Source organism: Haemaphysalis longicornis, unplaced genomic scaffold, assembly GCF_048455015.1.
Source record: "Haemaphysalis longicornis isolate Haplotype H1 unplaced genomic scaffold, Haemaphysalis longicornis Haplotype H1 scaffold_8, whole genome shotgun sequence".
In the NCBI taxonomy this organism is placed as follows: Eukaryota; Metazoa; Arthropoda; class Arachnida; order Ixodida; family Ixodidae; genus Haemaphysalis; species Haemaphysalis longicornis.
Genome location: NW_027526445.1, coordinates 75,869,775 through 75,894,917, shown reverse-complemented (window position 1 = coordinate 75,894,917; position 25,143 = coordinate 75,869,775). Strand labels below are relative to the sequence as shown.

At 45.1% G+C, this 25,143-nt stretch overlaps 1 protein-coding gene across 1 annotated transcript; it reads right to left on the bottom strand.

Annotated features, from left to right (window-relative positions):
* Nucleotides 1–9,180: 9,180 nt before the first annotated feature.
* LOC144148346 (uncharacterized) lies at nt 9,181–10,392 on the bottom strand. Its single transcript, XM_077679896.1, has one exon. The coding sequence runs from the start codon at nt 10,390–10,392 to the stop codon at nt 9,181–9,183; it is 1,212 nt and encodes a 403-aa protein (XP_077536022.1).
* Nucleotides 10,393–25,143: the final 14,751 nt, after the last annotated feature.

The following is a 25,143-nucleotide window of genomic DNA, read 5'->3' as shown; positions in this document are numbered from 1 at the left end:
AGGGGAATGTCGTTCTCCAACGTGACGGGCATCATCGACGTCATTGCGAGCCCCTAAATAGACCCCCCTTTTAATGTCGAGCATTAGGGCTGATTTCAACAATTCCACTTTAAACCCTGCAATCAACTACACATGGCACGGGGAACAACTTTGACAGGATCATCATTGGAGCGAAATTGATGTAGTAAAACTCATTGACCGCTCGCAACTCCATGATGCGCATTCATTAGGAGCTAAAAAAAACCTGTAATTCTTTCCACGAGCCCGCCGTAAGATAGGCGCAAGTATTTTTATTGCGGATTTAAATAACGGGGCGGTTCCACACGCAGTACTTTGCGTGTTGCAGAAAAATATACCATGAAAATGCGAAGCACTCAGGAGCGCGTACCTCAAGCAGATCACCTCATGGCGACCAGTGAGTAGCTTTAGGGAAACGAAACTGGCAAAAACGCCAGCGAGAAAAATGTTTGGCGCTCATAAGCCCGTGGCTGACGGTGACCGCTAAGTCCGGGATGGGGCAGTGTCTTTTCCAAAAGAGGAAAGAAAACCCACCAGTGCTGTCGCAAACGCGACAGCGCATGTAAAGCTTCGCATGAAGAACAACATGATATCGACGAATATGGCGACGAATACTAGTAGCACCATGCAAAGGAACGACCGAGCAAATAAATACACAAATGTAAACTTTCAGAAATGCGTGGTGACGTGTCCTTCAATGCCCATGTATAAATAAATCATGCAGCTTGATATGGTTTAACTTGTGCCCGACTTACTGCTAGAGGTAATAAGCTAGTGTAAATCTAGAAGGCAGAGGTTCAGTTTTATGCGTAACTTGCCTCAAAGAATACGAGAGGCTTTTAGATCTGTACTAGGAAGACCACTACTAAGACAACGTATAAAGTGGACGACGACACTGAAACTGTACCATCTGTCCGGAAATGCTCATCTACAGCATCTTCGCAATGGAAGTAGTGGGCTTAAGTGAAACCTCCTGTGATTTTTGTCTGGGTAATATCCGTGCCGTCTTAGGTCGTGGGCAATGAATGACCATCATTCGCGGTCTCTATGAATTCCTAAGTTCTATGAAAGGAGACGTACGTTACATGGATGGTGCACACTATCCCAAGAAATTGGTGTGTGCCATCGCGTCGACCCATTACCAGGGCAGCAGAATGGCATCAGCCACAAGACACAGGCGCATTTAGAGGATTGAGAACACCTATTATCATCGCGGCCAAAACCCCCTTGATTGTCTCACTGGTTTCACCCTTTCCCACGAGGAGGGGTATAATTTCAGGGCTCACTGTATCTCTCATCCTGTGTTACTCATTCTACTGGCTGGGGCCGCTTATCCCGAAAGTCGCCTCATTCGCACCGCAGAACATGCGTCCCTTTAGGAAGCTAAGGCCGCTTATGCAGCGGCTGGCGCGCAACGTCCGGCTGTTTCCCACAACTCATGCCGAGAAAGACGGCCATTCTGTTTCACGCATCCTCGCCACCATAGCTTCCCCAGCCTATTCTTCGGGCCGCCCGACACAAAAAAAGACTACAGACTTCAGGCATCTTCAAATCATACATCTCGCAATAACATTGTAAACGACGGGTGCGTCAATGCTTCCCCTTCTTTCCGGTGACATGCTGGCCACCTCATACCTAAATGGCCATGGTTTTTAGGTACTTACCCGCAACTCCGTAGGGAATCTTTACATCGGAGTCCTGAAATGGCCAGCGAACCACAAATACGGTAACATTAGTTTGTTCTGTGTTTGTTCCCAATTAAATGTGCTGCTGCCGCTCCCTCACTTTTTATTACAGTAAACCTTATAAGGTTGGCATCACCACGTCTTAAAACGAGGAGTTTCTTTTTCAAGACACCATCCATTTCAGTAGGAATAACGAATAGAGTCGGCAATTCTATGGAGCTCATAAATATCAACATTTGATCATAAATTAAACAAAATATATAGCATTAACCTACTCAGTGTGCAGTACTGGCGCAGCCAATTGCTTCTTTCAAAAGAGAGTGGGGATAAGCGTGAAATTTTAATCGGGAGTTCAAGGATTCCCTTTCTGCTCCAACACTTAACTTAATTCGCAAATCACTATAGCTTTACGTACTTTAATATATTTAATCTATTATTTTATTATTTTCTGTGAAACGTATAAAAATTTAATTTTAAAAATAATACAACGTGTCCTCACTAGGTGTACCAGCACAGTCGCATAAAACATTTGAAAGGCTAAAAAATACGACAAATAAAAAAGATGTTTTACCTTTTTGTCGTGCTTAAATGCATTAAAGCCAAAATAAATTGATTTTAAACGATAGACAATTAAGTGTTTTGTATGATTTTGGTAAACTGCCGCCGGTCGTTTTAGATGTGTAGTGTACCCGTTTACTCGGCGAGGGCTCTGGCGAATGAACTTTCTTCTGAGTCCGAAAATTCCTATTAATTTCATCTCATACCATACCGACATCATCAACATGGCTGCAACCAAGGCGCAAAGCAGCGATATCTCGAATGGGCAAAATGACACGCCCGAACACTTGCGATATGAATTTATTGTGTCTTTGAATGATGTGGGCCGTTTACTTGCCGTAGAAGTGACCTAAAAGGTGGCCATGTATAGGCTGGATCGGGTGAAATGTCGCCAAAGGAGGAGTCTGCTGCCTCCAATCCACGTAATTGCCTCTCCTCTCCCACGACCTCCTGTAACGCTGGTTCACTTTTCTTTATGTCCTTGCATGATTAACACGGCCCAGCTTTGCTCAACAAAATAAAATTACCCGGTGTTCGTGCTCGTGAGGCTCCGTGTGATTAAACCTTTGTTGCGATTACCGCTTTGCCCACATGATCGATGTTCGTTGCGTGCCTTTCCTTAGAGGAACATTTCGTACTGGTAAGTTTGGCGTCATTTCAAAACGCTATTGTATTTCCCTATATAACACTTGCTCAACAAAAAGCTCTGATAAGACCTGTGGACAAGCAGGCGCGCTTGAAACCAATGTTGCTTTGCGTTAAAACTGTTGCTTTAAAATCGCGAAAAGGGATTCTTCTACACACGATGACAACCGCATGGGTCATAAAGAATGAGAAGGATAAAATATAAATCCATACACATGTAATTATGTCGTAGATGCAACGCGTTCCCGTCGTTCGCATTCCCATCCACTCGAAACATCCGTCCATTTCTTTTGTGGTTAGTGACTGTGAAAAGTTGACGATCAATTGATGAATTTTCAGCGAGGGTTTGGCACACATTTACCAAGTGTTTTCACACCGTTCTGTCGCCGTGTGAGTAACAAAGCCTCCCCGATTGTCTGAAATGTGAAGAAAAAGATATGGCAAATCATGTTTGTATTCTGATTTGATTTGTATTGTATTCTGATTTGATTATTCAGACGTGATTTGATTTGATTTGATTTGATTATTCTGAGGTCAAACTACACTACTGAACGAGTTTTGTTGTGCTTGCTATTGCAGCAATGGTGCATATGCTCAATAATATTAAAGAACAGTGCGTTTGTATGTCATGTAGTACTGGGTTGCTTCATCTATACCTAATGTTTTAATTTGCTCAACCGATATTGTTTTTTCTTCATGTTTGGATGGGCTTCTGAATTTGCGAAAAACCGACAGACTTGCATACAAACTATTTCGTGTTTCACTAGCTAAAGAAAGAGCGTTGTCTTTGAAACAAGTTTGATTTCGGTTCTTTCGAAGCTTTAGACTCCTTTTTATGGCTGCTACGGAAACACAACAAACGAATTTGAAAAGCAGCCACCGCGACGATCTCTTTTTGCACAGAAGTGAATCCGAGCCTTCCGGACACTGCTGTGGGCCTGCTATGCAGACTACCAAAGGAACTGCAGCCTAGACCTGCGGAGCGATATTTATTTTGCTATGAACTGCGTTAAACCATTGAACGCTGGAGAAAAATGTGACACAGCCTAACTGCTGAATGACAAGTGAAGTTTTTGAAGAAATATTTACTCTTTAAATTGAATCCTAATAGTGAATGTGGCAAACACACCTTCTTTAACCTCATACTCCCACAAGATGATAGAGTGATCAAGGAATATAATTTCGCTGTCATATAGAACACCGCAAGCTTGGCTAACAAAAGAGGTTAGTGACCGCTTGGTGAAAACGCTTTAGCGATCTTGCCCATGCTCTAGTCATAGAACATATACATTCCTCTCAAAGTATTTTGCTTCCGCAATTTGATGTTGAGAGATTTTCATGTCCGACCTGTGTAAACGTGGGGACATTACAAATGAATAACGCATAACATGCCAAAGAGGAAAGGGACTGTTCGTATTCGCCTTCAACGACCAACGAGCCTACGTGCCCCGATCTTTTAACGTGCTCTCTATTCCATACCCACACATAGTTTCCCTAGAATTTTGTTGCCGGACAACACTATACTTGCGTAAGCTTTGGTTTAATACTCTGGATTCAGTGTTACAGTCCATGAACATAGCTTAGCACCACTTGTCATCTAATACTTTTGTCCCTTTGACCACATTCATTTTCCTTCTTAACGCACGAAACAACAATGTGGTTACATAACCTTTTGAAGGAGGCATCGAAGACGATGAAAACAAGAAACCTTGCAGCGCGTGAGGTGACTGCTCCTGGACAAAAGGCAAAGACAACGCTTTGTGCTCGCTTGGCCCATCAGTTCTCTGCCGCACTACTTTTCATCATTTTACAATTTTGTGAATATGTCTACATCGTCACGCGACGTCCCAGCGTCCCTTGTAGCAAATATAAAGCACCTCCGTAGGGAATGGGCTCTTGAACCCACATCATCATCACTCCGTAAATAACACTGTCATTAAATCAGGGAACCCCGCTCTTGCCAGCCATGACAACGAAGCTTGCTGCCTGTCTTTTATTGGCTAAACATTTGGTACCCAGCAATCCGGCAAGTAGACCAGAGACCTATGGAGGGAACAGCAGGGATGCCAGTCGCTGCAAGCATGTGAGACCTAGAACCATTCACACCCGACACACTCTGAGGTACCTGGAACCATGGCTGATATTGACAGCACACCAACCAACGATTGCCTCCAAGGTACTCAGGCTTCTGGCCTTCTTTCCATCGGCCACGAGAGATGGATGACTAACCAGACTCGACCGGCAACGGCCGTGGCCATCCTCGGTGCACCGACAAAGCGCGACCGCAAATTTTCTACCGACGCAGACAAGCCACGTCTCGTGCAGTAAACTATGCTTGCTCTTCAGAGTACCACTACAGAAGAGCCAGACAGTGGCCTGAACGCTCTGCGTTAGTTTCGAAACAAGGCCCGTTCAGTATTCATAGATACTCTCCGAAATTTACGGAAGCACTACTCTGTTACTTACTGTCTCGAAACACAAAATGTGTCTCAAAAATCTCGAAGAGAAATACATAAACCTAAAGAAATTGTATTCGGGCATAATAGACCTAGTCTATGACGAACTTTAGGGCGAAGTTGAGCATGCTGAAATATAAACCTAGTGCTTTCATTGCGGAAAAGCCCTTCTTAGTGATCACGTAACTCGCTGAAAGAAAGAAAACACTACTGCTACAGGTAAAACGAATTACGCTAAAATACCGCATCGACAAACTCAACCATTGTCCTGCCGGTTCACAGACAACAGATCATGACGAAAATTCAATAGACGCCACGAGTGCATTTCTCTACCAGCCGACGCAACACAAGCATGCTACGTGGGACAGCCAGAGCTTGCCATCGATAGCATGCCTTCGGGACACTCTAGCGGCCTATATCAAACTGACCGTATTGCAAGCTTCGGAAGAAACAGAGTGAGCAGCCTTTATTGAATTTCGATTACTTATAGGTTCCAGGCTTCATGAAGGGCAAATCTATACTGCGAATTCCCGACGCACGGGTAGCTTTAATTGATAAAATGAGGGAGGTGGCACCAGTGCTCCAGCATGAGTCGTTCCATCACATTAGGGTAGGAAAGCGTGAACGACCACAGCTCTTCGCTGCTTATCACATTGAGGAAACACCGAAGCCCGAACGACAAAATGATTACGCTTTTTCCGTTGGCCGTCATCGCGGAAATAACCTCGTCAAAATCTGAGTCCACTGAACCCAAAACAGCGGCAAATAGCAGCGACTTTTTATTTAACTCAGGCATCAAGAGAGAGAGAGAAAACAACAATGACTTACCGGAAGATACCAAACCCGTCGACAGCTGTTCTAAACCGTCTTCGTTGTTCCTTCACGTCAAACGCTGCACACAAGGTGTGGTTTGGCCGCAAATCGCGTTGGCGACACTCGGCGCTGCTGAAATTTAAACGCAGGCGTACGCACCGGTGGAAACGGATGGAATTACCACGCCATGAGACCGTCGGAAGGAGAGACACTACGGACAGAATACCCGAGTTTTAGGACTTCCGACTAATGGTGTATTCCCCCTCCAACTTCTCACAGGAGAGAGTACAAGATGGGTCAAGACACGGCCACCGATATTTTACTCGGCCTGTCTGAACAGAAGACCACAATGATCCCGACAACTGCGAACGGGACCGATGGCGTTAGCAAAGAATCCAGAGACCCCGTGTTGAAGAATCTCAAAGGCGAACGGAAAGCAAGAAAAGCAAACTGTATTTACAGTAAGTACAGGGCAAAAGAAGCTTTAACATGGCGATCGAGAATCTTCCTTCTTCTTTCTCGTCTTCGTCTGTCTCCTCCGCGTGCCATCACGCCGAGATTCCCGCTATTTTTCCACGTGCTGGGCCCCACACGCGGACGCCAATTTCAAACCAGATCACAGTTCCTGGATAAGAAACATCCTTCCGTCCCCAGCACTGAGGGTTGTAATCTCCGTCTACGCTGCAGTAAGCTCTATTGGGTACAGTAGCTGCACCGGTCGTCGCAATATAGCTTCGCTAGGAATCCTCACAATGCAGGCTCGGACGTTGTGGTCGCGTCCCAAGATTACTTGCATAACTCGACCAGTCTTCCACATTTGTCGAGGAGCTTTTTTTTCGTGCATAAGCACCAAATCTGCAACTTTAAGCTTGTGGGTGGGCACATTTTTCGCATGGTGAAAAGACCGCAACTGGAATAAATATTCCTTACGCTATCTCCTCCAGAACTGTTCCGCAAGCCGTTTACGATGGAGCCACTTTCGCGTGACTTCACTTCTTTTTGATTCCGCAGTTGGTGGTTGACCCGCAGGTATCGCAACAAGCCTCCTTCCTATTAGGAAGTGTGCGGGCGTGAGTACCTCTGGGTCATTTGGTGCTTCAGAAAGATACGTGACCGGACGGAAATTAATTACCGCCTCTGCCTCTTGAAGTACAGTCGTCAGTTCTTCAGTCGTCAGTGCAGCTTTCCGCAGGACTCGCCGGAAACAGGATTTTACGGTTCACAACATACGCTCCCAAAATCCGCCTCACCACGCCCCTCTTTCTACAATAAACTTCCATTGCACGCGTGTTTGAGCACAGTAATTTTGAAACTTTATGTCTAGGAACCTCTTTTCCAACGATGCAATATCTTTGAATGCCTTTTTGAAAGTTCGTGCGTTGTCCGTGTAGATGACAGCCGGGAGTCCAAGGCGAGACGTGAATCTTCGTAGGGCTAGAAGAAACGCTTCACTCAACAGTCTCGAAACCAAATCCAAATGCAGGGATCTCGTAACTGCACATGAAAACAAGGCAATGTAAACTGTCGTAGATGAGCTTTCAGTGCGAGCATAAAGAGGTCCTGCGAAGTCTATCCCTACTACCTCGAAGGGATCCTAGCGGCGCACTCTGTCACCAGGTAAAGGGGCTACAGGTGCACTGGGTGGCCTTAGTCGTGTCCTTATGCAAGCACAGCATGCCGATTACCTTTTTTACTACTTCTCTTCCTGGCTGGACCCATAATCTCTGTCTTAGCTCCGTCAATGTGTCTTGAGGCCCGCCATGAAGGGTTCGTTGGTGGCAATCGCGAATGACAAGTTCGGTGAATGCGTGAGGAGGTGGCAGTAAGAGAGGGTGCTTGACTTCCTGTTTTTCTTAAGAGAACTCTAGCCTGCTTCGTACACGCATCAATCCAGTTGTGTCAAGGAACGGACTAAGCATCCCAATGCTTGATCGGCAGTCGAGAGGCCTTGATTCTAGAGCCGCTCGAGCTCCTCACCGTAACTGTCTTGTTCAACAACGCGGATCCAGTACAATTCCGCGTCCTTAATCTGTTCCGCTGAGATGGATGTAGATATCCGGTTGGCCACATTTCTACAATTTCTGATAAATCGCAGAATCCAAGCGGTGATTCGGAGAATTCGCAACAGGTTGGAATACCGCGCCAAGTCCAAGATGGGATTCACAGTCCTCACAAAGCAGATTTGCACACATCTTTCCCTTTCTTCGTCGACGCCTTTCAACGCAATCTCTGACTCTTCCGTAGGCCAATCTGTAGGGTCTTTCAGTAACCACGTGGGTCCTTGCCACCATCGTTCATCGTTTTTTAGAATGTGCAATGACACCCCGCGAGTGAGACTATCGGCAGGATTGCAATTTCCGGGACATTGCCGTCACGGTGTCCTAGCCGTCAGTCTTTGAATTTCAGGGACTCGATTTTTGACAAATTCTTTCCATTGTGATGCATTACCCGTAATCCAATGCAGAGTGATGCGGGAGTCTGTCCAAAATATAGTTTCGACGTTTCACGGTACTTTGGCAAGAGATGCTTCCAAGAAATTTGACATCCGGGCCCCGAGGACGGCGCCGAGAAGCTCGAGTCGCGGCAATGTTAACGTCTTCATAGGAGCGACTCTTGACTTGGCCATCACCAGTTCTGTTTTCACGCAATTTCTGTTGTCTTGAAGCCCTAAATAGGCGCATGCTCCGTATGCCTTTGTGCTCGCGTCACAAAATACGTGCAGTTGAGCTGCCGTAATCTGTGTGGATAAATGTACCCAGCGAGGTATTTTGACGCTGCCAAGTTCCTGGAGGTCCCATCGGCAACGTCGCCATTGCGCTCCGATGTCAAGTGGAAGATCCTCATCCCAAGAGACATCTCGTTTCCATATCTCTTGGAATAATATCTTGGCTTGAACTGTGAATTGTGCGATCATTCCGAGAGGATCGAAAATTCGTGCCACTATATGGGCACTGATTTTTTGGAGTTTTGATCTTTGTCAAAAAAACTAAGTACAGATGTTGAAGCTATGGTCTGAGATCTCTTCGGGGCTCCCATACCATGCGAAGAATCTTGACTGTTCCGTCGGTAGAAGTGATGCCTTCTTCCTGCTCGAACAGCTGCTGTAAGTGTGTCGAATTAGAGGTCCACTTAATAAGGCGCATACTTGCCGACTCTAGTATAGCGTTAGCTTCCGTGAAAACACGTTGCGCCTCTTGGTCGGTGTCGGCTCCCACGAGCAAGTCGTCCACGTAAAACGACTTTGCGAGTAGGGCAGCTGTGTCCCGAAAGCAACCGCTGACACGTTTTAGGTGATGTTGTAAGGTGGCGTTCAGCAAAAATGGGCTTGCTGTGGTACCAAACGGTACTCTGGTCCTCCTCCATTCTTCCACTTCAGGTTTAGGATTCTCGTCCGAGGGAACTTGCTTGAACCACAGAAACCGCAGCACATCTCTGCCTTGCTCTCGAATGCAGATTTGCAGGAACGCCTTTTCAATATCTGCGGTCAGAGCGATGGGATGCAACCGAAATTTTATCAACAGTGTGGTCAAGTCTGCCAGAAGCCTTAGGCCTTTTTCTAGGTGTTCATTGAGGGACGTGTGCTCCGACCCACGTGACGATGCGTCGAAAACCACTCCGACCTTGGTAGTCGTGGGCTCGCTGCGAATCACTGCATGATGCGGCATGTAGTACACCGGAAAGGATGACGGTCCGATTTTCTTTACCCGCTCTGCGTGTCCCAAAGTCATGTAGGACCGAATGGTGGAGTCGTATTGCTGCCCGAATTCGGGATGGCGCCGCAATTTCGTCCCGAGAGCCAGAAGTCTCTTCATAGCTTGCGTCTTATTGTCGTCCGAGCGACCACTATTATCTTTCAAGTGGAGTGCAACCTCGTAGCGGCCCTCCTTAAACTTAACGTTACGCTTGAACTCACAGAGAACGTCCGTGGCCTCATTTATAGTATTGTCCTGGTCCACAATACCTATGCTCTCAAGCTCCCAGAACTTCTGCATGATGCTGTCTGCTGGTTCCGCTAATGCAATCACTCGTAGAACGCAGGTGTTCATCGTCAAGTTAACTGATGTACTTAATGAGAGAGGTCCTTGAAACATCCATCCCAAGACGGAGTCAAGAGCCACCATGCCTGCGTTACCAGAGTAGCGCTTTATCTCTCCAGTCATCAGCTGCCAGAGGTGATCACAGCCCACAAGCAGCCCAATACCAGGTAGGGCTGCCATGCCCGGTATATAAAGTTTGTCGGCGATGTTGTGACCACTGTCTTCCAGTGTCTTCACGAAGTCATGTTTAGCCAGCACTTGTACAACATCTTGGCAAATGAATGGGACTTAAATGGCGTGTATAAGATGCTCCGTACCGTCGTATTGACTGCGAAGACGTACTACCACGAGGCGCCGACGCTGTGGAGTTGCAGCCGTCTGTCCGAACGTATTCAACTGGAGACTCCTATTTCCAAGCTCTTTCAGGCACAGGTTCTTGGAAATGTCCTCCCGGGTTTCGGCACCAGTTGTTGAAGAATCTCAAAGGTGAACAAAAAGCCAGAAAACAAAACTGTATTTACAGTAAGTACAGGGCAAAACAAGCTTTAACATGGCGATCAAGAATCTTCCTTCTTCTTTCTCGTCTTCATCTGTCTCCTCCGCGTGCCATCACGCCGAGATTCCCGCTATTTTTCCACGTGCTGGGCCCCGCACGCGGGCGCCAATTTAAAACCAGATCACAGTTCCTGGCAATAAGAATCGCCCCATTTTTCACATTGCATGGCTTGCTTTGGATGACGTAGCTGCACAAGCATCGGACAGACAAGAAAAACAACACCGTAGAAAGGCCCTCGACAAGAAAAGTGACCCGCCTGCTTGCCGTGGACAAGTACGGAATACACACGTTCAACGTGAAGCCGCGACACAATCGTGAGCGTATCTGAGACTTGTCAGTAGCACTGCATCAGAACAATCCACGAAGAGGCGCTTTCGCACAGGCCTTTCGAACTACAGTATAATTGGCTGGGCTAGTCTTCCTTCGAAACGAGCTTGCTAAGGACGGGTGCTACAGCCTGTAACGCCAAACAACATCGATACGTTGCACCGACAGAGAAAGAGTGTCCAGCTACGAGCAAGAGTGGCCGTACTGTGCGTTGCAACTTTGCAGTTGTTTGTGGCAGGCGCATTTTACAGCAGCGGGTGCATGTTGAATCCCCTCCGTCAGGTATGTGCTGTTTAATCCCCTTTCTCATCATTCTAAAAATGACCCTGGAAATAAAGAGGAGAACCCCGTTCCTGTCAACCAATGCACCGACCCTGCTGCCTATCTTCTCTTGCCTTATTACAGCATTACTGGAGGTTTTGCAATAGGCTGCGTAGGGAAACCTAAACGACTCAGTGGGCACTACCTATATAGAAACTCGTGCAAAATAAACGCTCGCCTTACATCGCAAGTGGCAAATCACCGGCCGAAGCAAACTGTGAAGTTGTTCACGAGTTTATTGTTAGTGTAAGAAACATTACAAATGGGTTTTTAAGCCCAACAATGTATGCCGCGCAGACAAATACATGTGTAGCTTGCTGGTTGATTGACTGTGGTGTTTCTGTGCAAACCTTAAAACTGCGCTGACGGTTGCGCAGTCGTGGCAGACTCATGAATAATATTGACCACCAAGGAGTCCTGCACGTGCGTCCAAATCGCTAAAAACGATTGTGTACGCTTTTCGCCTCAATCAAAAAGCCTCTCACCACCACCTGAAATAAACCAGTTTCCTTGGACTAAGGAGCACAAGATTGAAATTACAGGCTATGTTCCTGCAACTAAGTATTGTGGAAGTCAGGATTCTCGCAAAGTACCTTAACGCCGAGAACTTCATATGAAATTTTCGTGTACACTTTGGCAGAGAACTGAGGCTGTTCTAGTAATCAACAGTAATCAGGCAATGAGATGCCTGCCTAAACACTGACTAGTCCACCTTTCTAGCGCATGGTTAAGAGGTCTATTCCTTTCGGAAATAAGCGCAATCCTTAAGACATGACCGACTTGTGATCCATTGCACATAACAAGTATTCGCACACACAGGATCTCTCTCCACCCAATAATATTAGATGAGAAAGAACAGAAGCAGCTTCTAAAATTCTAATAAGAAACAGCGCACTTGCAACTAAGACATTCTGGTCATTTTACGTGCAGATAAACTTGCAGATATTTATCATGTGTGCCGTTTGTTGAAAGCAATGGTACATATCTTACACATCCACGGTGAAGGATGAAGTCTGCGGAGAGTTTATTAGGATCTTTTGCGTCGACTCAACCTGCCGGCAACAGGCTGATAAGGCGGGGACCAACGATTGGTTAGCGCGTCGAAATAACTTCATGTAAGCAGGGATGACGGAAGGGCTTGTAATGCTTAACGCCCTACCATTGGCCTCAATTGATGCTGTAGGTGGTGTATTAGGCCTTAAGTATTAAATTTAAAGTTCTTTTTTTTGGTGTCCAGTAGCCCCAACCAGCACATCCCTGTAATTTCACAATGTGTCCAATGACCTAACAAATATTATCTTTAGCTCTGAAAGCAGACCAGATGTTCCAGTTACAATATAAGCCATAAGTTTTACCAATGGTCAACTTTTGCACGCAGTGTTTCTGCGGCTAGCATAGGAATGTAAAACTTAGTAAACATCGCCTATGGGAATCTGTCTCTGTTTCACATACAAGAAGGGAGAGCATGGCGGACAAACCATCCGGTAGTCCCACAAAATGACTGTCGAGTTTAGTGGCGATAGCTGAAACAGCTTGATTTGGCTGAACGTTTTATTACGCAACGATGTAGTGGGTATTGGTATGCAATTCGGTTAGCAGTTTATCAGAATGGTTCCGTCCTTACAGTCTTATCCGATAATCCGAATCTGTTTTGCTTTCGCATCCTACGTTTTATTTGTATTTTGTCTTTTTCATCCGCCCGCTAACCTTGTCACCTCCGCTTGCTCATACCCTGTCTTCTCTGCCAGTGAATCAGCCTTGTCTTCCTGCTCAACTTAAATAGCTCTCTTTTACGCCTCCGATTCCGAGCCTAGAAAGATGTGACATTTTGAAGATTTAACAATAGACATGTTTATAAAGTTACAATTTTTTATGCCGAACCGTTTTCGGTGGAACGTCACAAGTATTTTAGAGCAACTTAGCGGCAAAGGAGAGGAGATATATTCTCGGGTTCTGTAGATGACAAGACGAGCTGTGACAGGTTTAATGGGTGCGTGTAAAGCGGCTTTATTTTCCGTTTTAGCAGCAGCGCCTATTTATTTGGGAATTCATTGTGGCCTTGGACATTTATAAAACGAATAGTGGAACTATACGTATAAAAACCGGATTTCGTGCAGAAACAAATGTATGTATATTCAACATCTATTTGTTTGAATAGTGGTGCTCATAAAGATGCCGGCAACCTGTCTTCCGCGCACTTTCCAGATTGTAAGCTATCTACATGCAATAAGACTGATGCAAATGCCCAGAGGTTGTCATTTTGAATAAGGGATTTCCTTAGTGACTGTTGAATTTGCGATATCAACTTATCAGACAAAAACAATCATGTCACGATATCAACCCTGTCATTATCTAATAATTCGAAAGGTTTCGACAGGTTGCATTAAAAATAACTGTTTTAATGCGTTAATTTTCTTTAGTGGGATGGTGGTCTCCCCGCCACTTAGCGCAGCTGCGCGGTACCCTTGACAACGCCTGATGTGACTCGCCGGCGGCCACGTTCGCTGGCCACTGGCGCCACCGCGCCCAGTTTCACGCCTATGCTCTTTGCAGCTATCACACCTGCAACTCGTAGAGTTCATGCTTGATAGCTGCGTGATTGTGACATGCGCGATCGTGGCTTTATTGTCGGGCGTTTTTTGCGTACGGCGACAGTATATGTTGCTTACGGCGAGAATATATGAATACGCTGGCGTGGTTTTGGTGGACGGGGACAGAAACTCCAAGTGGGTGTGTTTACATCTGTGCTGCAGTGTGATGTGATGAACAGCCAATGCGGCCTTATTGACAAAGGTTAAAGCGAGGTAGGTGTCGGTTGATCCCTACCATATGTACCAAAGTAATGTTATACACGTGTTGGCCTCTTGAATGGCTATAAAAACTTGTTTTTGGTCGAGGGTGCAGATGAATTGATGGAGAGCTGCTCTTTCCTGTTTGATGCCTCTAGAATTCTATTGAAGTACGGTGGTTAAGCTAGCTTGACACCGTGTCTCTCTCATCACGCAGGGAGGATGAGAGGACTGAATTGATGTTACAGGTGTAAGGGAGAGCTGTTTCGTGGGCGCGAGTTGCATTTTTACTCGGGCGTTCGGGACGAGGATTGCTGAGGTCATAGGTGTGGTATGGGGAAGATGTGGTCGGGTTGTGAATGCTGATTTCATTTCAGAGGGAACATTGACCAGCCCGTAGAGACTGGAGTTCTTGTAGAACGCTCTGATTTTCTAGGCTGGTGAGTGGAATTTCTTGAGTTAGCTGGCTTGTGAGCTGCGAGGGCATATCATAAATTTGGGGAAGGGGCATTCATTCCGATTCTTTAGATGGAGCAGTGGAGTTAGGCGTGGCTGAGGTGGCGGGAGGTGGATTGTGTTTCTCGCGTTCCTCATTGAGATTACATTGATACCTTGCGGGGACCTCGCGACGGGCCTGAAGAAACGTAATTAAGGCAATTTGTTCCTCCAGGACAGGAGTTAGCTTTTTGCACTCCATGCAGCTTGCACTCCATGTAGCTACCTCCAGAAGTTAGCTTTTTGCACTCTATGGTAGGAAGGGGTGGGAAAGATTGGGGTTGAGCTGTGGGGTAAACCGTCGAAGCCCTGCTTACTTGTGCCGGCCGATCCAGTTGATCCCTAGGGGACCTTGTACATACGCCCCTCTGGTCTTGCTTCTGGAACTGTAGCGTTTCGGTGGAGGAGGCGTAGATGAATGGTCCAGTGCGCGACTGCCTTGTGGTGATAGGTCCTGTGGTGTCACGGATGATTCACTTCGTGCCTGGCAAGAGTCGTCGTTGTTTGAGAACGAAGGGTTTAGCGTAGCGTTTATTGCACCCAGGAGACGCAGAGAGACCCGAGCCGCCTGAGAGGCTGCACGAAGGGGTGAAGGCGTGTTGTGGTTGTGGATTTCGGAGGCCACAGGCGTGACACCCCGCAATCGCTGGATCAGGATAGGCTGTCCCTCGATGTCGCACCCTGTGGCAGGCGCCACAGACTCGAATTGGTTTCTGGTAAATTGAGCAATTGCATTCTGCTCCAGATAGCCGCACTGTGCAAGGAACTGTGAAGCCATCAAAGGTGATGATGACCGTTGAGGACGATCCAATGCATCTGACAGTATACACTTCGCCGACTATATGGCGAATGTTGTTCAGGATTTTGATTTCTGTGAATCTTCTCGGCACGCCACGAATAACTCATTTGATAGAGTCATCAGGTACAAGTCCATACAGTTGAACACGGTATTGCTTCTTATCGAAGGTGAGTTCTTTAACTGTGCTGAACAACCTCGCTGCCTCCGATGACGGGTTGCTTACTGTAGCTATGTTCTGCATGACGTCCACCCGTATTTGACGATTTGCCTGACGCCACGTGGCGTTTATTGCGTTCAGAAAGGCCAAGGAGAGCTCAACAAGGGAATGTCGTCGAGAGCTTGTCCGCCTAGTGGTCTTAGCGCCAGCTTGAAGTCGCCTTTAATTAAAGGCTTGGGGTTCACAGCAGGCTTAGCTGCGTACAAGCGAGGCGGCATGGTTTAAGACGAGACTGGTGTGGAAGTGGGGTCAGAAGAGTTTGCTTTACACTGACGTTGTCTCTGAGCTTTGGAGATAACCTCGATGAAATCTTGTTGCTCTACTTGATTTGTATGCTCAAGCCTTTCTTTGATAAGCGCTGAATCCATTTCATCGTCGGCGTAGGTAGATTTGCTTCAGACTGCATTCATAGCGGTTCATTCGTCACCGCTGCTGGTTGAGCCTTGGATGACAACTCTAGTGCTAGGCCTACGCCAAGCATAATCCAGGGGCTGGTGCAGTATGGATGTAGCTTGCGAAATATTTCACCCACTTCTCCAGACGAAGTGTCAGGATGACGGCAACTACCTCCTTAATACGGTGGTATAATAGGGATGGCGCACCCAAAAGAATTACCGCATTTTGGTCTAAAAATACACGGAGGTGTGGTAAAGCGCTTCGGACCTTTTCCTTGCTCTAGATGCTCGGTGCCTTTCCTACTGGAGCAACCCGCGCAGGTCGCCGATACACTACAGAAGCTGCCCCCCCCCCTCCTGTTGGAGTTTGCTTGCTTCACAGGCCTTAACCATCGCTTGTACTCACCGTCCTCAACACCCCCACCCCCAACCCATTACCTTTTCTAACACAGGCAACCGTGCGATACCACCTTAAAAAGGAAGGAAGTTCACACTACCGTTTATTTGTTTGAAGGTAGCGAAGCTGAACACAATATTCACAATTATCACGAAGTCTTCAGTCCACGATTGCAGCCAATTTGCTTCTTTACTGCTGCAATGACCTGCACTCCATCACTCCATCATTATTGCCATCAGTATGGATTTCTTTCATTTTTTTGGAAGTAATTATTATTGGACATCAACTTTGAGGTCCTTACGTTATGACTTGCCTTTCTCATTATGAGGAAGTGTTGCACCAGGTATGCCGAACCCTGGGGTGTTTCTTTTTCCAAGCAAGTGTTTCCGCGATTGCAGCGAGCGCTGGCGTTTTTTGCCAATCTTCGCCAGTTCCCCTAAGTGGGTAGGCGTGGCTTGACAAACGTTTGCCGGGTACGCTGGGCGGTCGTCGTGAGGCACGCACTCTCGAGTGCTCGGCATTTTCTTGTATTTCTTTATTAGCGTGTGGTTGCTGCAATAATGAAAAATCTGCATCAGTGGGTATTTTTCGCTTCAAGAACAGGAACAGGGACGCTCGGCTGTCGTCGCGCGGCATGCACACAAGCGCTAGTACTTTTCTTGCTTTTGTTACTGCCGGGCGGTCGCCGCGATTCCCGCGCTCACATGAGCGCACACTAATATCTTGGTACTTTTAACTGCTGACACAAAAGTTACGATTTGCCAAACGGCTTTGCTCTAAAAGAATTATTTATTGATGGATTTTTGGTGAATGACCATGTCGAGTTTGGGCCTTTCGCTATGTATATTGTTAGAAATGGTGTGTGGTGGCTAATGAGGCACACGTTTGTGCTTGTTGGTCAGTGCTTGTTTGGGGAGGGCGGAATATTGGATTTCCATATGCTAGTTTAGTGTGAATTTTTATGACTAACTTGTAGATAATAACAAGCCGATACATCGACTTGCAGCTGGGATTGGTGCAATTGTCACGAATCGACGCTATTAATCCTTGTGTCGCATCATTACTGCGGATATTTGTGGCCATTATGTTAGTGGGACCTAAAGTGTTGTCCTTCATTTTGCTCTAGCTGTTTCTGTTATAGCGCCAGCTGCTGGCCGATCTTTTTTTCTATGATAAGATTTAGCTGGTCAAATGTCAGGAAGACAATTACCTGTGGGGCAGTGGGGGTGGGAGGGCAGCAGCTTGCTGGAGTGGGTGCCGGCTCGCTGACCTGCCTTGATATCTTTCAAATCGGGTGATAAGCTGTTCTATTCGGCATTCTAGAGCTTCGATTATGCTTTTGGGCGGTTTTCTCAATGAGTTGGAGCCTCTTAGCAAATTACGCGCTTTGACTGCGTAGTACGCTGTGTTGTTTCTCCGCTGTTTTTCCCATGAACATACACCAACCTTCGCAGTTTGCCGCACTCCTGCGGGTACACAGTTCCCTCCTTTTACTTTGGGAAGCAGGCTGGCCGCTATCTACCGCAATGGCTACTTTTAGCTGGCCAACCGAGACTACTTATTCTGCATCTATCCTAAACCTCGGAGCCCTCTCATGGCCCACGTAAAGAGGGCTAGACACGGTTAATAGAGTTTTGTGTGGTTTTTAAAATTTGTTTTTGCTGCTGCCTCAGTTTTAATTACAAAGAAACCATCTCCTTGCATCACCATGTCTTACAGAGCCGTTTCCTCTTTGAAATTACACTCCGAGAAACTTCGAGCTCTATCAGAAGAAATAAAAAATAGAACTGAAGAGCACACCGCGAGCGTAAATGGGGCTTTTCCATTCGAGTAAAATGCTAAATATAGTACTTATACAGCACACGGACCATAAGCGCGCACTCGGTTAATTTTTTTCTTATAGGTATCGGGCTTAAACAATGTTGGTTAAACAACACTGCACCACCAAATTGACACTAAATTTTTTGTAAATATATGTTACCTTACATTAACACCAAGTCTTAATTTTGAGTGTTTCTTGCTAAAGATTTTCCATTGAAAAATTACATTAGGAGCACTTTTGCACCTTAAATTGCGATTGCAGATTTGAAAAATATAATGTGCCTAATTAAATAGTAAAGTGTATAACAAGTTTTTTTTTACTCTTTCTCTAAATTTAAAAGAACAGCTGCCTAGTTAATATTGTTTTAACACTGGGTCTTAGTTATAATTGACAGGTCAACATCCAATCAGTGCAGACTGTATATCGATGTTGCATGTTTGCCCTAGCTGTTTACACAAATTTGACTTGTCTTTGCAAGGCACAATACTGGGGCGTCCACATCGCTGAATCTGAGCACATCGCATCCATATCGCGAAGGGGTTATATTACACACGCAATCCCCCTTAGGTTTTGGTTTCCTTGCTGCTTCCAGGCCAGTGCGCTGCTTACATGACCAACACGAGAGGCAGAAAAAAAGCCCGCGTATCTGCTCGTTCAGCTGGAATGTAGTCAAAATGTTCTGTCCTGTCTCCCAGCTACCTCTCACAGTGTTCTCCCCTCAATAGCTCCTTCCATGACGAACCAGGAGGAGATTTGCTAAAGTAAATTTAATCTTCCCGTGTTGGACCTCGCTGCGATCTATCATAATACATTTTGTGAGCAAGGTTTGTGTCCAACCCTTATGCAGGATCTTTCTCAGTTACACCAATGGGGTCCTGCAAACAAACAACTGCATTTTCTTATAGACTGGTTGGACAAACGAAAAGCTCTGAGAAACCTTGTCCAGACATGGCGCGTGCTCAAAAGCGAGCTTTCACTGAGTGAAAACGGTTACATGAATGTCGCGACAAAGAACGCTCTACATACGACAACAGCGCAATCAATCATGACGATTTAGAATGACAGTAAAACCTTCTCTGATAAACCACCAAAAGGTATGCAGGTAAATATTTGGTAGATGCGTGTATTTTGTGTTTGTTTTTGAAATTTCGGCCTGTGAAGATTTGACGATAAAATGGGACCACATAAACGAAGGCTGGATGCACTTCTCTAGAACGTTTACAGGCACTCTTCGCATAGTGTTGATGTCAAAAGGCATTGGAGCTTCTCTCAACTTTTTTTAAAGAGGAATAGTTACGTCTTTTTGCCTTTCATGAATAAAATCTTGTATCAAAGAAGTCTTTTTTGTGCTTTTGGAGAAATGGTGCGCATGCTCATTCTTAAAAATTAACAAAACACGCACAAGTTCTGTACTGATGTTTTGCCACATCTTTCGCTAATTTTAGCCCTTGCTCATGAGTGCTGAAAGTATGAAGTATTCAACAAACGTTATTAGTTCCAAAGTTTCTTTGCCTACATAACAGTTCATTTAGGATTCGGTAAAATGGCTGAACCTTCGACAGCCCCAAACTTTCGCGTCGTGGCCACCCAAGGTAGACTTTCACCATTTAACTGCGTTTGATGGAGTTCATTCGGAGCTTTAAATGGATTGGCGTGGCTTGGACAGACAAAAACATTAAACCAAAGTGGCTGCTTCTATACGAGCAGCCATCCCAGGATGTCGTACAGACAGAATTTCTGTCCTACAACTCATAGTTGGTGAGAAAAAACAATAGCAGCTTCAATATATCTAAAAACGTCTACGTGCCTAACGAACGCCTTCGACACGTATGCGCAATCAAGAGCCCGCAGGGTGCCGTGTAGACCAGGAAAGTGGGAGCAGCAGTGACCAACGAAGAGACAATCTTGCTACCATTTGCCCTCAAACGACAAAGCAGGGCAAAAGAATGCACCGTACAGGCCCTCCCTATCAAATCCACCTTTTAGGGAAAAGCGTGTTCGTTGTAGATAGAATAATTGCACCATGCATGTCCCAAGGGCACCTTGTTCGAAGTCGTACTATCACACGTCAAAAAACTCTTTTCATGATGCGGAATTTCGCCCTTTGGATGGCAGCCTAAGCTTGGCTAAAACAAAAGGTGGGTGACTGCTCAATAAAATAGGCATTTGCGATCTGATGCACGGCGTTGTTCTGGACCGTGTTTCTTACTCTTTTTTGTTCCGCAACATGGTGTTCAGAGATCTTCCTGCCCAAACCACAAAGACATAGTCACAAGATAACAGGATAATGTGGATGACAGCAATGGAGAAACACACGAACTGTTTCTTGTGTTTTTCATTCAAAGGGGTGTTTTTGCGCCCGCGTCTTCCGATGCCCCCTTTTCAATACCCACGCATAATTCTCTGTCCTTATCTATTGCAGAGAAAAATATACGTGCTCCATCTCTCGTGAAATACATTTAAGCCTGCATTACAGGCTATGTATATACTGTAGAGCCGCTGTTCTTCTTAGACATGCGAGCTTTGGGTTAGGTATTTATTTTCCTAATTCAAGAGTCAGTATTATTGCAGGTCATACAATGAGCAGCTATGGAATTCACGAACGACTGAGCACGTCCCTAATCTCAAGTAACTGCTACACATTGGATGCATGCAGGATTTTGGAAGTGTGCGATTCCGACAGGAAAAAATTGTGTTGTTATTCCTCAGTTCAGTATCAGTGGAAGGAGAGGTAAAAATGGGTTTCTTAACCGTAGATAAGGATTCCTAGCAGACACGTTCAGGTTTAAACTGGCGAGTGATGGAACGTCGGGTTTTCCGCGGTGACGCAGAAACAGGTTAATCAGGTGCGCCCTAGTACATGGCTGCAGTTCAATTTCGACCATCAGGATATCCGGAACGTAGGTGGAAATTTCTAGAAATTAGAAATTTTGTTTTCTCGTTCCAACGAAAAACTAGCCACTGTGGTGGGGATAAATCCAGCTCCCATGGGCTGAGACGCACAAGGAGGGACATGCCGGTTCGGCTGTCGATACATAATACTATGGCCATCAGAAGCCACCCAAATCACCCTAGCGCCGATATAATTATAATAAATGTCTGTATACGCCTTAGCTCATTAGTATTATGAAACTACACTTGAGCAAACACTAAAAAATTAGTGATGATCCTAAATACTGAATTGCAACCTCTTTTGAGGTATTGTTAACAGCCCGGTTTCTTTATATGAACGGTATTATTTAACACAAGAGATGATCGGGACCAATTGCATATCCCAGGATGTCGTGCAGACAGAATATCTGTCCTACAATTGATAGTTGGTGAGAAAAAACAATAGCAGCTTCAGTTAATCTAAAAAAGTCGCCGTGCCTAACGAACGCCTTTTAATCATTGCACCAGCAAATACTATCTGAAATGTACGCGCAGCAGTTCTTTGTGGTAAGCAATCATACTAATATTCAAAATCCATGCTGAATGTCAAAGCTTTAGCGGCTTTGTGGAACCAAGTTTTCTACAACAAATTAAGCAAGGAGGTGATGGAAGGCTCCGAAACTGTAAAATCCTTGACGAAATTCTGAAAACATTCCGACAGCTCGAAGATTTTTCGACGTCCCTGTTTGAATACTGTTTTTTTCCAGCGAATGATTTCGGTGTTAAGCTAATTCGTAAAGCCGACTAACAAATAATAATGTTGGTAGAGAAGTACCAGCAATTTCAACACCTACGTGTATTCTCGGCATAATCACTTAAATGTAACAAACTCATTTAGAACTTTTGTTCCAGTAAAAAAAAAGTAGTGCAAAGCCGCAGTTTTTATGCGACGGAGTTGAGAAATTACGAATCGTCAAGCATCGAATGTATAAAAGGTATGTCGAACAAAGGGCCCTACTCAGGTGTTCCTTCAGCTCATCAAAGCAATAACTGCAGAAAAAGTGACTCCTCCTTCAGGATTGCAAAAGTGGCCAGGGCAACAAGCTCACATATATCAGCAGACCATATCTGACACACGGCGTAAGTCAAAGATTCCCAGTTAAAATTATACAGGAACGCTCTACTACAGGGCCCCAAATACCTTGCGCACTTTCGGCCTCTTAACCTTCACAATAAATCAGTCAATTAATCAATCATTATTTTTCTTGCACCCAATAAAAATTGGCTCTTGGCACGAGATGTGGTACACCGGCAGTATTCTCTTCAGAAGTGGGCAGTGTATTTTAAAAAAAAAAGTGGGTTTCATCCAAGAAATCTTCTATGCAGTGAGAGCCCAAAAAAATTTGCTTCTTTTGTTAAACTTGGTATACTTTAGCCCGTTTCCTTACAACGATGTTGTTGTAAGCCAAACGGCCACACGTCTCAGCATTAGATTGTGAGAGATGGATAGTTATGTGATGGAGAACCCGAACGCACACGAAGGTGGCCCCTGTGGAATTTCCAGATGTATACCCTGGTTTCACCGCACAAGAGTAGTGTACATACACAAAACCAAGTGTGCATGCGATTGATCGCCTCTACTTCTTACGGGAAGCGGTGTCCCACTGCATTTTTAGGGAAACCATAGGTTTCAATCTTGTAAGGCGAAATTTCTTGCATTGGGTTTTTTCGCGTGTAGCAGACAGACTTCGATGAATGATTCTGATTCTTGCGGGGAACGTTTTTTCGAATACATTTTTTTGTTTGCTACGATGCTTTCTATTATGTTTAACCAATTGAGTCATATCCCAAGTGTAGCTAAGCTCACCTTCCAACATCGCAAATAAATTAACTTCCAGGCTTCGTCAATAAAAATGCTCTGTTGTTAACGCAAATTTAAAATGACACTTGTTTTAAATCGGCAGTCAGAAAACCCGATGTATTGCAGAGCACGAAGGTGAGCACGAGTTAGCCTCTTCTACGTTTATCACCAACCAAATCGTGAAAATTGTTTTTTGCAGTGTTGTTGTAAAAAGCCAACAAAATTGTGAAAGTTGTTTTTCGCAGTATTATTTTAAACAAATAGCCGAAAACTTGCGCTTTCGCGTGCCCTTGCCTTTCATTGGTGGGGAGAGCTTGAGGTGCCACCTATTGAGCTCCTGCGGAGTGGTCGCTTGCTTGGTGCCGTTTAAGGCCAGTTATTTTCGGTGAACCACCGCCGTCTTGGGTCGATCATCTCTGGCTGGTCGCTGTCTCTAATGCTCCCCATTTCTTGAGGGAGCGAATAGCCTTGAGCTGATGATTCTGCGAAGCCGGCGGGCGAGGTGGGGTAGCGGCTATGACTTGCGAGGCTTAGCTCACCCGTCCGTGTGGCACAGTCTTCATGTGGCAATAAATGGCATACAAATGGCCTAAAAGATTCCCTGGTAATTTCCAGTGAGTCCTTGCACCTTGCACGTTCACCTAGAACACTCTTTACTGTTTGAAAAATAAACTTCGTTCATTTAAAACGTAGAGAAACTGGGCGGAGTAACCGCGACTGCATCGCGAGGCTCCTTAACGGATTTTTCATCACCGAAGACCTGAGATGGGTGTCAACGGATTGGTGCCGCCTGAGACTGGTGTCATCAAATTGGACCACACAGGACGGCTGTATAGGCCTTCTATAAATAAACTCTCATCGAATTGAACCACACAGCATGGCTGTACGGGCTTTCTGCAAATAAACTGTAAGAAAAGCAAATAAAAAATTAAACCGATCATAATGACAGTCTTGCCAAGCTAGCTGTAAATAAGTGCCGCTGGGCAGAAAGCGTAAAAGTACACGCAAAACGCAAGAGTTTAGGTAAAACAGTTTATATTGACTTCAGAATTATGTAATACATTTTCACAACACAAAAACTTATATTTGGATGCCTATCTTCCATGGCTTAAAGAGCGAACGTTGTATAATTATAAGAATAACACAAATTTTCATGACTATAAATAAGTCACGCACCGTAGAGCGATTGGCAAAACTATGAAAGAAATGAAACATGTAAACCCACTTTGGAAGAACAAGATATAGTTATGCGGCTTTAAACATCTCACACTATGAGACATTTGTGGGAAACAATGCCAGAAAAGTCTGTAAACAGAAATGATTGAATGGTGGTTACCAGAACAAAGCATATTTACGAGCCTTTAAAAATTTCACATCTAGTAAAAAGATTGGCGAACAATAAAACAAACCACCTTGGAAACACAGAAAGGGTGTTGAGTGGTGGTTGCGAGCGCCATACGCTATTTTAAATGAACCCATATCTACGGAAATGGTAATGAACACAAGAGTGGGTGTATATACAGATATGACTGTACGGCAGTTACAAGAGCAGCACAAATTTACGTGACGAAATGATTCACACATAGGGAAACGGCAGGACAACACTAAAACAAGAAATAACTTTAGAAACAAATTACTGAAGGGTGGTTAAGACCTCAACCCAAAGTGACACTATTTTGATATTTGGCACAATGTGATATGCTTTTGGAACAAAAGAAAAAAACGGAGAAAGAAAGAAATGATTGAATAATAGCTACAACAAGACCGATTTACACGACTACGTGATTCACAACAAGTTATGCGATAAAACTAGAATAGCGCAAAATAAAAATTCATGGAAGCACAGAACTGATTCAATGGTGCGGGCCTCGATCACTCAGTTATGACCGGGATTGTTGAACAGTTTGCGTTATTTTTTACGGTGCCAGGAACTGGCAGAATGGTTGCAGAACGCAATGGTCCGAAAGCAAGTACAGATATCGTGGTCCAACGGCTGAAAGAAATTTAATACCTCTTCTAGAAATAAAATCTCAGAAGCCGAAGGTTGTCGACAAAGCTGACATTTGCACAGGATGTGACTG